The sequence below is a fragment of the Schistocerca serialis genome, chromosome 9 (assembly GCF_023864345.2).
Source record: "Schistocerca serialis cubense isolate TAMUIC-IGC-003099 chromosome 9, iqSchSeri2.2, whole genome shotgun sequence".
Taxonomy (NCBI): Eukaryota; Metazoa; Arthropoda; class Insecta; order Orthoptera; family Acrididae; genus Schistocerca; species Schistocerca serialis.
In genome coordinates, this window is record NC_064646.1 from 49,438,694 (window position 1) to 49,455,510 (window position 16,817).

Sequence of the window (16,817 nt, forward strand, 5' to 3'; positions counted from 1 at the left end):
AAATTCCACTGGTATTGACAACATTTCACCAAAAATACTGAAGCATTGTAGTGACCACATATGTCAAGTCCTGTGTCACATTTTTAATGAGTCTATCCAGCAAGGTGTTGTCCCAGAGAGATTAAAGCTTGCCGTTGTGAAACCACTTTTCAAGAAGGGTGACAAAACTAATTTATCTAACTACCGTCCAATATCACTACTAAGTAGTTTCTCAAAAGTATTAGAGAAACTAATGTATACAAGAATTGTAGAACATCTTAACAGCCACAACATACTCAACAGAAACCAGTTTGGTTTCCAAAAAGGTAGATCAACTGAGCAGGCTATTTTTTCTCTCACAAATGAAATTTTAGAGTCAATAAATAATAAAATGTCACCTATTGGAATTTTTTGTGACTTGTCTAAGGCCTTTGACTGTGTGGACCACAACATTCTCTTACATAAGGCTAATTTTTATGGCTTGCGAGGTAGCATTGGTAGATGGATAGAATCATATCTGCAAAACAGAAAACAGAAGGTGATAATTAATGGTGCCAATGATAGTCCCATTTCTTCTGATTGGGGCACATTAAAGTGTGGTGTGCCTCAGGGGTCCATCCTAGGACCTTTGCTTTTCCTTATCTTCATCAATGATCTCCCACTTTGCACAGACACCGAGTGTAAATTTACTCTTTTTGCCGATGACACCACTATTCTGCTTGAAAGTCGAACTAACAGTGACCTAGAAAATAAATGTAATGCTGTACTCGTTGACATCCTACACTGGTTTAAGTGCAACGGACTAACTCTAAACATTCAGAAAACTCAGTATATGCAAATTCACACATCTCAACAAGAAAATGAAGTATGCCACTTAAACTGTGGTAACCAAAATATACTACACTGTGAATCATCTAAGTTCTTGGGCATTCTAATTGATGGCAAGCTGAACTGGTCTGAGCATATCTTAGACCTACATAGAAGGCTCAGTGTGGCAACTTATGCTCTGCGTGTAATCACCCCCATTGGTGATGAGGACGCTACTAAAGCTGCCTACTTTGGTTATTTTCATTCTATCATGTCATATGGCATAATATTTTGGGGCAACAAGCCTTTAGCCAAAAAAATATTTACTGCACAGAAGAGAGCTGTTAGAATCATGAGTGGTGTTCATCCAAGATATTCTTGCAGAAGTCTGTTTCATAAGTTACAAATATTAACACTTACCTCTCAATTCATATTTTCTTTGATGATTTTTGTTTCTAACAACCTATCTCTTTTTAAAACTAATAGTGAATGTCATGATCATAATACTAGGTCTAAAAATGATCTACACAGGGATCTGAAACATTTAAGTCTTGTTCAGAAAGGTGTTCATTATTCAGCCACAAAAATTTTCAACTCCCTTCCATCAGGTATTAAAGATCACATTAATGTCTTACCTACTTTTAAATGTAAATTGAGAGAATACCTAATGGTAAATTCCTTCTATTCTCTTGATGAGTATCTACAGATAAAGCAATGATTTTTTATACTGATAAAAATTTGTTTGCTATAGATCACATTAACTGTTTAATTTGGAAAATGTACTATATTTCCTTTTTAGGTATTGTTTTATATTACTTAGCTATACCTTTGATTTGATTTTAACCTACAAACTTATTCATAATCTTATGGTACATTTTTGTCATTTTATATATGTGTATTATATCTGTTGTATGTAATCATGACTCATTCCACATCCTTGTGATTTATCACAATACGGATTAATTGAATACGAAATAAATAAATAAAAATAAATAAATAAATAAAATATGCATTAAGGCAATTACCTTTCTGTGTGCCTATGTTTCAGCCATGACTCTATTTCTGTAATTATGTATTTAACATGTTTTCCTTGTGTACTTTATTGTACACAGAATAGTTGTGTAAAACACTTAGAACATAAACATGGTTTGGAGAAAGAGCTCCCACAACTACAACTCAAAACTGATCTTATAGTCATCTCATGAGGAATGGTACAGTGATAAGAACTATAAAAGAAAAAGAAAAAGTGAATGAAGAATGAAGCTTTGAGGAGACATAAAATGTGGGATGAAACCGAGGACCCACCAAATGGCTTAAGTTTCATTCCAGAAACTAATCACAGAAAATAGTAAGTATTTATAAGTCCTAATCTATCAACTAGTGTTGGTAATTCAGCAGCAATGTGAGCAAGTCCATGTTACATTAGGAACTACTGAAAGAATGCACCAGCAGGTATAGCTATCAGACTGTGGGAGTGCTAAAGGGCAGATCATTACTACTGAATGGCAGAGCTGTGTCTAAATTCCTCATGTAGAGAACAGTTTAAAATGGCCAGGTATTAGTGCAGAAGGCCAGACAGTACTCATGAAAAGAATCACAATAGGAAGGATCTTGGTGTATTATTCATGCCCTAGATGAGTAGCACAGGAGCAAAAATGTCTTCTTTGTCAGGAGAAAACCATGGTACTGGACAAAAGAATGACAGATAAAAATTATGAGACAATTATTTAATATAATGCCTATATTCTTGATGAGAACAGAATAGCAGTATTTTCTAACCACAAACTATCTTTTGACTTAGGAAATTACCTGCTAGCAATGAATTCTAAGGATTGTTTAATGGAATTAATTAACATAAGAGCAATGGCAAAGTAACATCTTCATAAAAAATGTTGCACACAAAATCATGCAGATGGTCTGTGCAGTGTCACAGTCAATAGACATGAATGAATGGATGTAGATTAATGGGACTTAACTATGACATTATTAGTCTCTCAGTTACCAGAACATAGTAGAGGTAACCGTGATTCAAGAGGTGACATGTCAGTATGAGAAGGAGATTTACAGCAGGGTACATGCCACCCGTATCCCCTCCACAATGACAGTGTGGAAGAATCATTGTACTGGTAAAACTAACAACCAATAAAGACAATAGTTGATAGCTTAGTTGTACCATAAACTAAGCAGTAACAATTGAGCTGCATTCTATGTGACAACCAACAAGCTGTCTGTCAGTGTGAGTGGCTACTGACAAACTGTGGCCAAGAGACAGCTGGACCATCCAGTTTCTGAGATGCTGCCCAACACACCATTCTTCACTTCAATGACTACTTCACAACCTGCACCATCTGAATCCTTCCTATCAACACCAGCCCTTCTGAACTGCACAGGTAGGAACTCTCCCTTAGTATATGTCCTACATTCCCATAACGTCCTGGCCTCAATCTTTGTTAGTCCCTGTCCTTCAAACACCTGTCCTCTTTCCTGCCCCCATTCCAGCACAAACAGCCTTCTATTTCAACAATGCACCCACTAATCTTCTCCCCCCTCCCCCCTCCCACATCCTCTACTTCTCTCCGTTTCCACTCCCCTGCCCTCTCACCCTGTGTAACCACCCAACTGCATCTACCGTATTTACTCGAATCTAAGCCGCACCTGAAAAATGAGACTCGAATAAAGGAAAAAAATTTCCCGACTCTAAGCCACACCTGAAATTTGAGACTCGAAATTCAAGGGGAGAGAAAAGTTTTAAGCCGCACCTCCAAATCGAAGCAATGTTGGTCCAATGTCATATGAGACACAATTTAGGTCGAATGAATGACGATACAGCTACGGTAGTTTGGTTCGAGTCGTAAGCTTAGCAGTTAAGCTTTACCAGGTAGCCATTGCTATGCATCAGGCGCTCCGTCCGTATTTATACGGGTACCCTTCCTTTTTCACGTGCTTCGTCTGGTTTGAATCGATTGCTTATTTTGCTTCGATCTGATAAGTGCCATTTTCTTTGTTCTAGGTGCTTACATCACTTTAAGCAGAAAATTCATTACTGTACTGTTCGTCGCATTCTGATAGTGCGTGTTTACGGTCTGTCGCCGCTCGCGGCATGGCTTGCTTTTGTGCGCGCTACCGCCGCTTACAATAAAAAAAAAGAGAGGAATTGTCTCGTTAGCGAAACAATGGCAAGAGACTGCTATTTGTTGTTACTTACACTGCTGCTTTCTTTGATAATGATCAACAAGAACCAAATAATAGACTGCGTATGATAGAACATGTTCTGAACGAGAGTTAGGCGAAAGTGTTTCTCCGTTTGAAAATCTTTGCGGCCGCTTCTTTAGTACATCAAATTCTGCACAGAAATCAGAGTCATCTTAGATTTAAAAATCTAGTCAGTTGCCGTGCTTCATTTCTGACTGTATCACTACTAGGCATAAGAATAATACGAATGTAAACATGACACGATACATATATTCTTCCGCGTTTGCTGTTGCCTCACTCAAGTTTCGTAGCTTATTAGGCAGGCAGGATTTAAATGAGATAGTAGCAAACACGAAAGACTACATGACAAAATGTTTATATTCGTATTATTCTTATGGTGAAGAGAATAGTGCATGTGATTCACATTTCATCAGGTTCCTATTAGCAACCATCTCTTCTCAGGGGTAGGAAAAAATTCAGAACGTAGAGTTGGCCATATTGACAAACATCCCAAACAGTCATGCCAGACGGATTTTCGTAGTACATTGAAATTCTGCTACATTCGAAGATGAACAATACGGAATTTGTATTTACTTCGTTGGATAATGTATGAAAATGCAGTGGTCAAAACTCGGGGCGGAGAAAAAAGCTCATCTTCCACTTTTTTTTTAAATTTATTTACTGACGCAGAGGTTTTGGCGCCAGTATTTATCTTTGTGCCTACAAAGCGTGCCTGTGTCGCGCTACATATATTCGATGGCAGAAGTTAGTTGTGGCGGCACCTATCAACATTTTTCAGAACATCCGCTTGCTTTGCACTCGATTCTAAGCCGCAGGCGGGTTTTTGGATTACAAAAAATGGAAAAAAAGTGCGGCTTAGATTCGAGTAAATACGGTAACTGTCCTGCTCTGTTCCTAATATGTCCCTTCATGCTCCCACAAGCAAATCTTTATACTACCCCCATCCCACCATGCTATCCCCTCTCCCCACCCCAGCCTCCCCCTCGCCCCCACCACCCAGACTGCTTCTCGTGTAGGGCCTCCGCGAGCATGCAGAAGTGCCGCAAGAAGACATGACACAGACTTGACTATTGTCTGAAGTAGTGCTGGAGGGAACTGACACCATGAATCCTACAGGGCCATACATATGTCCATAAGAGTACGAGGGGGTGGAGATATCTTCTGAACAGCATGTTGCAAGTCATTCCAGGCATGATCAATACTGTTCTGTAGCAATTCTGGAAGTGCGGAGTGTCGCACTGACCTGCTGGAATTGCCCAAGTCAGATCACACAGGATGCTTACACGCTTGTCACCTGTCAGAATCGTATCTAGACATATCAGGGGTCCCATATCACTCAAGCTGCACATGCCCCACATCTTTACAGAGTCTCCACCAGCTTGAACCTTACCCAGCTGATATGCATGGTCCATGGATTCATAAGGATGTCTCCATACTTGCACACATCCATCTGCTCAATACAATTTGAAGCAAGACTTGTCTCACCAGGCAACATGTTTCCAGACATTAACAGTCCAATGTCGGTGTTGACAGGCTCAGAAGAGACATAAAGCCTTGTGTTGTGCAGTCATCAAGGGTACACGAGTGGACCTTCAGTTCCGAAAGCCCGTACTGATGATGTTTCATTGAATGGTTCACATGCTGACACTTGCTGATGGCCCAGCATTGAAATCTGCAGCAATATGTGGAAGGATTGCATTTCTGTCATGCTGAACAATTCTATTCAGTTGTTGTTGGCCTCATTCTTGCAGGATCTGTTTCCAGCCACAACAATATCAGAGGTTTGATGTTTTACCAGATTCCTGATATTCATGGTACACTTCACCGCTACCTCAGAGATGCTGTGTCCCACCACTCATGTGCTGACTATAACACTACATTCAGACTCTCTTAAATCTTGATAACCTACCATTGTAGCAGCAGTAACCAATCTAACCACTGCACCAGACACTTGTGTTACATAGGCGTTGCTGACTGCGGTATCGTATTCTGCCTGTTTACATATCTCTGTATCTGAATACACATGCCTATACCAGTTTCTTTGGCACTTCAGTGTAGAATTTTATCACTATTTAATCCTAATAATTTGCTGTCTACTCATGCACTCCACCCCCTCATACACTTACGGATTTATGGACAGCCTTGAAGGATTCATGGTGTCAATTCCATCCAGCACAACTTCAGGTATTAGTCGAGTCCATGCCACGTCATGTTGTGGCACTTCTGTGTACTCGTGGGGGCCCTACACAATATTAGGAAGGTGTACCAGTATATTTGGCTCTTCAGTGTATATTAAGCTATGGAGTCAGGCATAAGAGAGTGACAAAAACACAACCAAAAATGATTAAACAATTTCTATGTAAACCTGACCTTTCCATCTATGATTCAGAGCAGAATCCAGCATTCTCTTGAAGTATCTATAACAAGATGCTGATAGATTTAAAACATTCAATAGAAATTTTTAAAAATGTCTCTCATTAGTCCTATCTACAAATTATTTGGGTGATTAGTTTCAAGAACTGAAAAATACTGTTGTCCACCTGACTAGTGAAAGCATTTATTATAAATAAAACTACATTTCTGTAGAATTTATAAATAACTACTGTAGTCTGACAATTTTCAGTGGAATAACTGATTTGTTGTGTTACATTGATCCTATCGTGAAGTAATACATAATAGATCACAATATACATTAACAAAGTTAAGGAGCTGCTAATATAAGTGATGGAACCAAAGATTTTTTATTTAGTTGCTTTGCTGTTAGTTTTATCACATTCATTTTGTCCTCTATTTACAGAATTAGCATTCTTTTGACAGAAATGCAATTAATTCTACTATTCACAAGACTGACCTGCCTGTAACGCCGTCTATTGTCCTCTGTGTTCTCAAAGCCAGTGGTGGCATTAGCAAAGCGTGCTGCAAGGGTTGGGGGTCCCTCGTCAGCAGCGAGGATGCCCTTTCCAGGTGCCACAAGAGCATCAGCAATCTGCTGCAGCTCCTTCCGCAGTTCAGGTGGTGGATAGTTGAAGTTAGTAGGCATTCTGAAATGGAATCACACATTTTCAGTCAGATTAGTAAAGCAGATTCTTAAGCTAGAATATAACAATAAAATCTATCTGTCGATCAACTGCAAATGTCCACACGAACAAAAGCTCACAGAAAAGGTGGCTTGCAAAATGAGAGGTTCCTTCTTCTGATAAAATTGAGGAAAGATGCAGGTGAAATGGAACTAATCATGAATTAGATGGGGCAGCAACACATGAGATGAGATACGACTGGGTGAAGGGGAAATCTTCACAGAAACGCCAATAATGAATGAAGTAGGATATGAAAGGTATTAAAAGAGATAGAAACAGATAGTAGAGAAATGAGAGACAAGGGGAGGTGTGACAGAATACACACACAGATTGTTGGCAACAACGGACAGTAATGAAATAAGTGAAGGGGAGTCTTTTTTACTTACATTTCTTTTTGCCTTTAGTTATCAAACTGTAGTGTAACAACTGTTTCTTGACGTGACTAAATAAAATCGTGACGCTGCCACAATTAAGGCAAGACGCTGTGAAAGCAGACTAGACTGAAGCCAACCAGATGCAGTTACATCAGAGGCTACCTGCTGAAATTACAATTACTGCATATCTCCAGGTCATCAAGATGGGTACCACATGCTACACCAGCCAAGCAAAGGCACCAAAGGCATAACAGCATTGATGCAACACAACAGCAAAACCACTGCAGTGTCGTTCATCTAACTGCTTCAGGTCTGAGCCTTGGTTGCGTCATAGCTCGCATTACAGAAACCGATGCTTCAGCAAAATGAAGATGTACCAAATCTGTTTAAATACTCATGATTTCTAGTCAAAGGTATAGCAGTCTGGCAGCCACCAGTCCCAATGGAGGCCTACGACAGTTTAATAAGAGTGTACACGGATCAACAAGTCACCACCTCCAGACACTGCCACTGCTAGATGTGAACCTGCTGTTTGCACCGAGACGTTGCAGTGGACTTGGTGCCCTCATATTACTGGGCCAACTGTGGGCTTACCTCAGTTGCTGCCAACCTGCTATCCTGGAGCTCACTCGTGTGTTTAAGCACATCACTGCCCGCCACTGCTTGTGTGGGCAGATACTGCTGCTGGCACGAGTCATTTATTCCACATTGAGTCCACAGTGTGATTCTGCACGTATCAGCACGCCTCGCTCTGTGCAGTAGTGCTGGCTTCAGCCTGCATTGTGGGCTGCCACAAGCTGCTGTAGTCAGTGCCTTTGTGGAGTGCCTGGCATCATCAGTTCATCATCCATGCAATGCTGCACACTGCCAGGATGCCTTCTGATGGTCCAGCCTCTTTGCAGGCACCTACCTCTTACATCCAGGGGACATTAGCAGCTTTGAGTGTCGTCACAATTACTGTAGTATGCTGAGTAATAAGCTCCACAGTAGACTACCCCTACGTGTTCGTATGTTGACTCGTATGACATCGTGAGTTAGTACTGCAGTGGCCACGGGACCATCAGTATTCGACCCTTGATCAATGGAAATATGCCGGCTCTCCAGGTGACAAACAATTTTTGCTACACTAGGTCAATTGCAGTCTCCACAAATGCCTTCACCGAGGTGAATGGCAGCTCCAAACGTGCAGCATGCCACAGAAGCAGGCTCGTGGAATCAGCATTGTGCTATGGGAAACATTCTCCTCCACTTCCGTGGGACCTGTGGTAGTAATCAAAAACATGCTGACAGCTGCAAACCAACTGCATCTGTTCATGCTTGATGTCTTTCCTGACAGCAATGTCACCTTTTGGCAGTATAATTGTCCGTGTCTCAGAAACAGAACCATACTACAATGGTTTGAGGATCATTATAGTGAACTCATGTTGATGTATCGGTGACAAATTTGCCTGATGTAAATCCTACAGAACCCATCTGGGTCGCTATCAGGCACCATAATCGCATAGCCAAATCAACGGCCTATTATTTATGCGAATTACATGACCTGTGCATAGACACCTAATGCCATGTAGCTCCACAAACCTACCAACAAACTGTTGGATCCCTGATATACAGAATCAGAGATGTATTTCATTCCAAAGATGGACAAACAAGCTGTTGGGCAAGTTGTCGTAATATTTTGGCTCATCAGTTTATAAGGACCCTGATCTGTTACTTTTAGTTTTGTTCTTATCTCAAGATAAAGGTACTTGTTTCTTGTATTGTAGTTATGTATTTCATAACATTTTTGTGTTAAAAAGTGATAAGCCTGCGTATATGCAAGGAGTACACAGTTAGTTATTTGCTATGGGTAAGAACATATCAAGAGGACTCAGTATACCCCAGACCACGTATCAGGCTAATAGCTCAGTGTTCTGTTAAGGTGTATATAAGCAGCACAGCCCCACAGTTCTATCGAATTATTTATAAATGGGGAAAGTGCCCTACCTACTCGAGGGCACTCACATGATACTTGGTGGGAAGGGCCAAGACCTGGGCGTGTGGACTATTTATAATGTTTTGGGAGATGAATGGAGACTTTTGAGTATCCATAAAAAAGTACCAGTTCTAACCCTTTTAAAAGCCTGTGTAATATAATGACAAGCATATCTAGCTGAGCTAATTGGCTGCCTAGAATTGCTACTAGGTAAGGTGAATTCGATGCACCGCTGAACACTAGCAGCCCCACGGCTCAGGGAGCACCACGGCCAGCCTGTGTAGTTGAACGTTTCCATCCAGCCAGATGCAAATACAACAAGCGTGTCACTGGAGGCAGGTAAATCCCAGTACTGGGAATTTGGACAGCTGGTGCTTGCATTGCCTTCCTGCAGGATATGCTCCAGGACATTGGGATGTCAGACATTCTTAAAGATGCCCGAGTAACAGCTCTTTGAGATTTAATATGTTTCCTTTAATTTATGTCTATGGTCACAATCTTTTCTGTTTAACAGAGTACCGGTTTCAGTCTTTAATGACCACCATCAGATTTGTCTCATAAAAACAAAGTCCTAATGCACTGCAGCCATAGTGGCATTGTCAAATGTTAAATGCGGAATCAGCACCAACATCGTCAAATACATATAAATCACATCACATACACGAGTCATGTTGTCAGTAAAACTACTGTTTAAACAAGCTTAGACTATGCTAAACAAGCATAGACTATTTGACCGCAGGATCACACTTACAGGTGCATGCAGTGAATTGTCTGCGGGGCATGAAAGCAGACGTGCACGGCTTGACCCTGTGACTACATTGAGCTATTCGTTTTGAACAGAGCCATGCATAGCCCAAGTGCCTAACTTACGAGCAATATCACGCAAAGTTGCAACAGGTTTACTCTCATGGGATGCTGTCTGGAAGAACAATTAAACGAGCAGTAACCGACTGGTACCGTCGCAGGAATGACAACTTCTAAATCACTTTCTTGAAAGAAAAATCAAACAACTGGAATTCCAAATAGGAATATCAACAATAATAGAAAAATGATAGATTGCTGCTCACCGAAAAGATGACCAGTTGAGTTTCAAACAGCCACAACGAAAAAGACTTTTGGCCAAAGCCTTCTTTAGCACAGAAAAAAAAAACACATTCACACACACAAGCACACCTCGTTGACACATGATTGCTACCTCCAGCAGCTTCGACCGGAATCTCTCCCGAAAGGAAAACACCTGACTACACTAAGGCAGGACCACGGTGCCCCCTTTTGCCCTCGGGTATGGGTGTCCTTGTGCTTACTTTTTGCAAGGTTATATTAGATACTATTTTGGACCATTAGAAAAGCAAGTATAAGGCGCTGCTTAATTTCTTACACATAAAATCTACATTGTTTTTCCACTGAAGATTTTCATCCAAGGACAAACCAAGAAATTAACAACCTTCACTCTGTTTATACAAAATTCTACAGGTATCATTTATATGTCTGCAGGACGAGATGCCTGCTTTGAACTCCAACAACTAAAACTTTATGGTATTCAATTTAAGAACCTGGTTACTAAACTTTTGTCACTTCTGATGGTCCTTGCTCTGAAAAATGTGCTAGTTTCTTCTCATCATCACCATAAGATAGCAGAAAAGCAAGATCTGGATATGTCATTATAATAGAGATGTTATACAGGATGGAGAAAAATTGTGTCACGAAATTTTAACCCTGGATAGCTGATACCAGTACGAACCAAAATTATTGATGTTGTGTAGATCGACAATGCACAATTTTTTTAACTATGGGAACTTGGCGCCATACGCTCTGATTGGAGCCGAGAACCATAGCGCTGCCCGTCAACCGGACGAACGGCAACTGGGCAATCCCACGGCCTATCGGAGCGCGCGGCGCCAAGTTTCCGTAGTTTAAAAATGGTACATTGTCGACCTACACAACATTAGTAATTTAAGTTCCTACTGGCATCAGCTACCCAGCGTTAAAATTTCGTACAATTTTTCTCCACTCTGATACAACAGGAGTAGGTCCCTGTACTGGTACACACCGCGTTGTTGTCTCAGTGATACACTTTGTGATGAATTTTCTCACAGTGTTTTGATAATTGATATGTCTACATCTTTTATGATTTATTAGACAGATACACAGGTAAAGAACGAAGATTGGGTTTAACATCTCGTCTAAGTCATTTGAAAAGAATAGGGAAGGACGGATATGGAAATTGGCCATACAAAAAAAGTGCAGTGTGCTACCACACTGCCACTTTGCTCAGATACATAGACAAAGATTCAAGAAACGTGTTGCTGACGTTGCATGTGCTCTGTTTTTGTAAGAGCTGTGCTGATTGGCCAAATTGAATACTTTTGCAAGCTCTAAAAATATACACACAGTATTCATTCCTACATCAAGATAGCTGCAGACGTTTTGCTAGACAGGATGTAGGATGTTATCTTGGATGAAAAGTACAAGCAACTCTAGGCTGCCCTAGGGGAGTGTACTGTGACCCTTCCTGTTAATGTTGTATATTAATGACCTAGCAGATGATGTTAATGGTAACCATAGACTTTTTCCAATTGTTGGAGTTTCATTAAATTAAATTCTACGTGAAAAAAGATATGTGTTCAGTCATAGATAGAGTGGGTGACAGACTTCAGTTTATTGCTAAGATGCTAGGAAAATGCTATCAGCCTACAGGGCAAGGAGTTTGTAAAACACTTTTGTTACCCATCCTAGAATTGCTTAAGTGTACTGAGACCATCTGAAATACGGTTAGCCTGGGATATTGAACTCTAATAAAGAACAACCATGAGTGGACAAAAGTCTGACTGACAGAAGAATATTACGGAAATGCTGCAATCCGAAACTGGTGGCCTTTTGAAGACAGACATCAGCTATCCCCTAGAAGCCTACTTACACAGTTTCAAGAATATAGGAATACAACATTGCCTCCTACAAAACGCTCCCATACAACTGCAATGATAAGAGACTAGATACAGCATGCACAAAAGCATTTAAGCAGTCACTCTTTCTGTGCTCCATATGTGAGTGGAATGGGAAGGAATCCTAATCCAGTTACGTGGTAGTTCCCATGGCAATGCCCTTCACAATGGATCCCAGATTATGCATGTAGATGTTTAAGTGTAATCTTTGGCAGCTCTTTTCCTTGCACCAATCCTTGCTGCGCTCACACAATCGTGTGTTTCTATTTTTCAGTTCCGGAGAGTGGATGGGGAGGTGAGGGTTTCACAGTTTGTTACTACACCCTCCCCCCCTCTTTCCCGTCTCATGTGCTCACCCACACTTTTAGCAACACACGGACGTGTAAGATTTTAAAAACATCAACAGTATATAGGCATTATTGGATTGAAACATGTTATGTAATTTGTTTGGCAGTGTTTAGTACATGGCTTCAACATAACTTCCAAGAAATTTCAATTCAGATAAGTACATAATCTGAAACGCACTTGTCCGAAGCTTTAAGAGGCACCTATGTTATGTAATTGTTTTAACAGATGCACTAGCAAGGCTGGGGGCATCCGGTGTGTTCGTGGAATCATACACAGGTAGTGCCTTGATGTTTTGCTGATGTTTCTGAATCAATGTGTGTCTCAGATGGGGCAAAGGCCAGCTTAAGTCTGTTTATGTATATTGAGACTGGAAAGACATTGATGCCAACACTGCATCTTCTGGATGGCAAGCTGGTACCGTGCATGCGCCATCACACAGTGATTGAAGAAATTCTTGAATATCATTACGTAAGATAACAACTTGTTTGCAGGAATACAAGTAGAAAACGAATGCTGTACTAGAAATTAGAACTAATCTATTTCAGGGTCCTAAAGTTCCGGTCACCTTAATGTCCTTTCAGCTTCAGTTCCTCTCGTTTTTTTTTTTTTCAGGAATATCAGGGCCTACTGTCATTTAGGGTGCCTACTCTAAGTCCACTGCTAGGATGGGATATGGTTTTACATCGCTTTCTGGTCAGGAACAACAGTTGTTGCCAGTAATGTGGACTGTTTTTACGGTTGCCTCCCTTCTATAATAGTCGTGAGCGGGGCGATAATAGGTGAGTTTCCGATATTATCAGATGATTACACTGTCACAAGATTTTGCCGAATACCTTGACGTGGCGTGATGTGACGGTGCGTTCGCGGCCTGTGTGAATGCTACCACCACTTGCAATACATTGCGGAATGTTTTGGTGTAACGACACGTGGCGGCCAGTGTAAATTGGGCTTTAGAATGCTACTTGGATGGAATGACGCTGTAGAAATGACGTAATGACAACAACATGCGATTGCAATGGCAGAGCGAGGAAAATACTTCTTCTCAAAGGAAGAAAAACGCGAGTCGTAGGGGAACTCGTGTACCACTCACAAAACGTTCTTCCTTTCTTGTTTCTTCCCTGTCAGATTTTGCGCGCCCTTGTGACTTGCGCCTTCGGAACATCCCTGTCAGTCTTAGATCGGGGAATGCTGTATCTTTCTGTCGTTTTCGCCGATGTTCGGGAAAGAAGGTATTTCTGTTATTTTTGTTTCGTACAGCACGCCTCTTGTTTTGCCCTCCCTCAACTCACTGCACTGTTTGTCCACGATTAAAGTGACAGCCCGCGTGGTGGGTGTTGAGAACGGCAGGAGATGGGTCCTGCACTCGCATTGAAGACTCCCGAAGGGAGAGCAGCGCTGAGGGATGGGGAGGAGCTGGATCACGGCCGCCTGTATTAGGCGGCCGTGGTTGGATGCTTGCCGCAGTTCTGACGCTGTCGCCCATAACGATATGCACAGTAACACTTCACGTAGTGCTTAACTTCTAAAATTTTAGGTGCCGGACCGCAACTCTTCTAACCAACCCCCCCTCCCCCCTGCCCAGGCATAAAAATCAAATGTTTCGATTTTTGAAAACCTATGATAAAACTAACAATGAGAAACCAATTTTTACAAAATTTCGGAAGTTCAGGTTTGCACAACATACGAGGGTTGGAACTTAAGTAGTGGCAACTATTTATTCACAACCGATACAAAAGAGTTACATGTTTTCACCTGTTACTGTCCTTCAAAGTAGTCAGTCACCAGCGTTGTACAGAACCCGTTGCCAGCGATGTGGAATGCGTAGTATACCGTTAGCAGAGCCTGTTCTGTTGATGGTGCGAATGGGGCGGTCTACTGCCTGTCGAATCTCTGGAACAGTTCTGAATCGAATGCCACAAAGTGGTTCCTTCATCTTCGGAATCAAATCAAAGTCAAAAGGACATACGTCCGGGGAGTATGGTGGATGGTACAGTACTTCCCAGTCTCATCGACCGAACAGAGCAGCCACAGCTTGCGCTGTATGCGCCCGCGCATTGTCGTGCAAAATGATGGGTGGGTTGCGCAGAAAGTGTCGCCGCTTCTTTCGCAAAGCTGGTCGCAGGTGATGCTCCAAAAACGAACAGTAATACTGTGCATTGACGGTCTGCTGTGCAGGAACTTACTGCGTTAGGATAACGCCATCACAGTCGTACACGAGAATCACCGTAACTTCAGAACGGTCCATTCGCACCATCAACAGCACAGGCTCTGCTAACGGTATACTACGCCTTCCACATCGCTGGCAACGGGTTCTACACAACGCTGGTGACTACTTTGAAGGACAGTAACAGGTGCAAACATGTAACCCTTTTGTATCGGTTGTGAATAAATAGTTGCCACTATTTAAGTTCCAACCCTGGTAATTTCTTACAATCACAAAAATAAAACTACAAGATTTAATAGAAACAACAGGTGCTACCGTCTGTCTCGGTAGCAGTGTCACTTTGCTCAATATTCCAAAATCGAACGAAGGATTTCAACAATGTACAGCGTACAGTTCATTGTTGACAGCCATCTGCATTTGTCAGTGTGTCGACTGCGACTGAAACTGGAAAAAAAACCGACTTTCGTACTGTTATTAAACATTTTCATTTGAAGGATTGGACTGCTACACAAAGTAAACAGAATTGGATGAAATTCGCGCGGACTCTGCATCGTCACTGAAGACCATCTACTTTTGCATTAATGACCTTAATCGTGATCGGACAAGCCCCGAAGACTGAGGCTGCTCTGGCCGTCCAGTTAAGGTCTCCACAAAGGAAACCATCGACAAAATCCGTAATATGGTAATGCAAGACCGCCGAACAAAAGTTCATGAGATTCTGAGACTGAAGGCATCTCAACTGAGCGAGTGCATGAATATCCCCCATAGAGAATTGGCTATGAGGAAGCTGTGTGCGAGCTGAGTGCCGCGATTGCTCTCAGTTGACCAAAAGCGCGCCCGCCACAAAGTTTCAGCAGAATGTCTGGTGATGTTTAGTAGCAATCCGCAAGACTTTTTGCACCGGGTTATGACTATTGATGAAACGTTTACCTATCATTACACAGCTGAGTGAAAACGGCAGTCTAAATAATGGACGAAGGTTGGTGAAAGTGCACCCATGAAGGGAGACACCGTTTTGTCAACTGGTAAGATGATGGTCACTGTTATTTGGGATTCCCATGGAATAATACTCATAGAGTACTTGGAAAAAGCCAGAACCATGACTGGATCATACTATGCTTCATTTTTGGATCGTTTGAAACTTGAATTGGCTGAAAAACCGACTAATGTTGGCACGCAAAAAGTGTCCTTACACCAGAATATTGCACTATCCCACACATCAGAGATGACAGGTCGAAAGTTCATGAATTAGTCTTTGAATAGGTCCCTCATCCACGCTGCTGACCAGGCTTAGCCCCAAGTGACTTCTTCCTTTTTCCTAACTTGAAACTTTGGCTTGCTGGGAAGTAATTTTCAGCAAATGAAGTGCTAGTTGCAGTCAACGAATCTGACAGAACTTATTTTTTTCGACATGATGAAACAGCTGGAGGGTCGCTGGAGCAAGTGTATATCCCTCAAAGGAGACTATGCGAGAAGTAAGGTGAGTCGGGTGCGAAACAAACATTTTTCTTGTTTTTACCAGAGTTACCAAACCATCCTCGTGCACGTGTACTGTTTTAAATCTCCGGTGCCGACTTGTTCCAATGAGATAAAAAAAAAAAAATCCCTGGAAGGTACCGCAACGCCAGTAACGCCACCGCGGTGCGTCCCGGCCGAAATTAAACACTCCTGACTTCGCGTCGAGGGCAGCTTGACACTGACTAGGGTTGGAAATAAATGAATATCTTTCGGCTGCAGTCGTTTTTCATCGTTGCCGGCAGCGCCAATAAACTCGTCATGTTATCGTGGACAAACAGTAGTTTGTAAGTTCCACATAAGGACTCCTCAACCGTGTCGAATTTGTTGTCAACAGCATGTATGGTATTATGGTTAACAGATTAAATTGACAAAATTACCGAACGTTACCTGGCGAAAGCATTTTCTGATCTGAAGGCTGAG

The 16,817-nt window shown here is 41.7% G+C and overlaps 1 protein-coding gene across 1 annotated transcript in view; it reads right to left on the bottom strand.

Moving 5' to 3' along the window:
* LOC126419180 (fructose-bisphosphate aldolase-like) overlaps positions 1–16,817 on the bottom strand; it is a 62,316-nt gene that overhangs the window by 29,265 nt on the left and 16,234 nt on the right. The window contains exon 2 of the mRNA XM_050086311.1: positions 6,851–7,040. Coding sequence (XP_049942268.1) covers positions 6,851–7,039 — 189 coding nt within the window. The 5' untranslated portion in view covers position 7,040. The remainder of the gene's footprint in view (positions 1–6,850; positions 7,041–16,817) is intronic.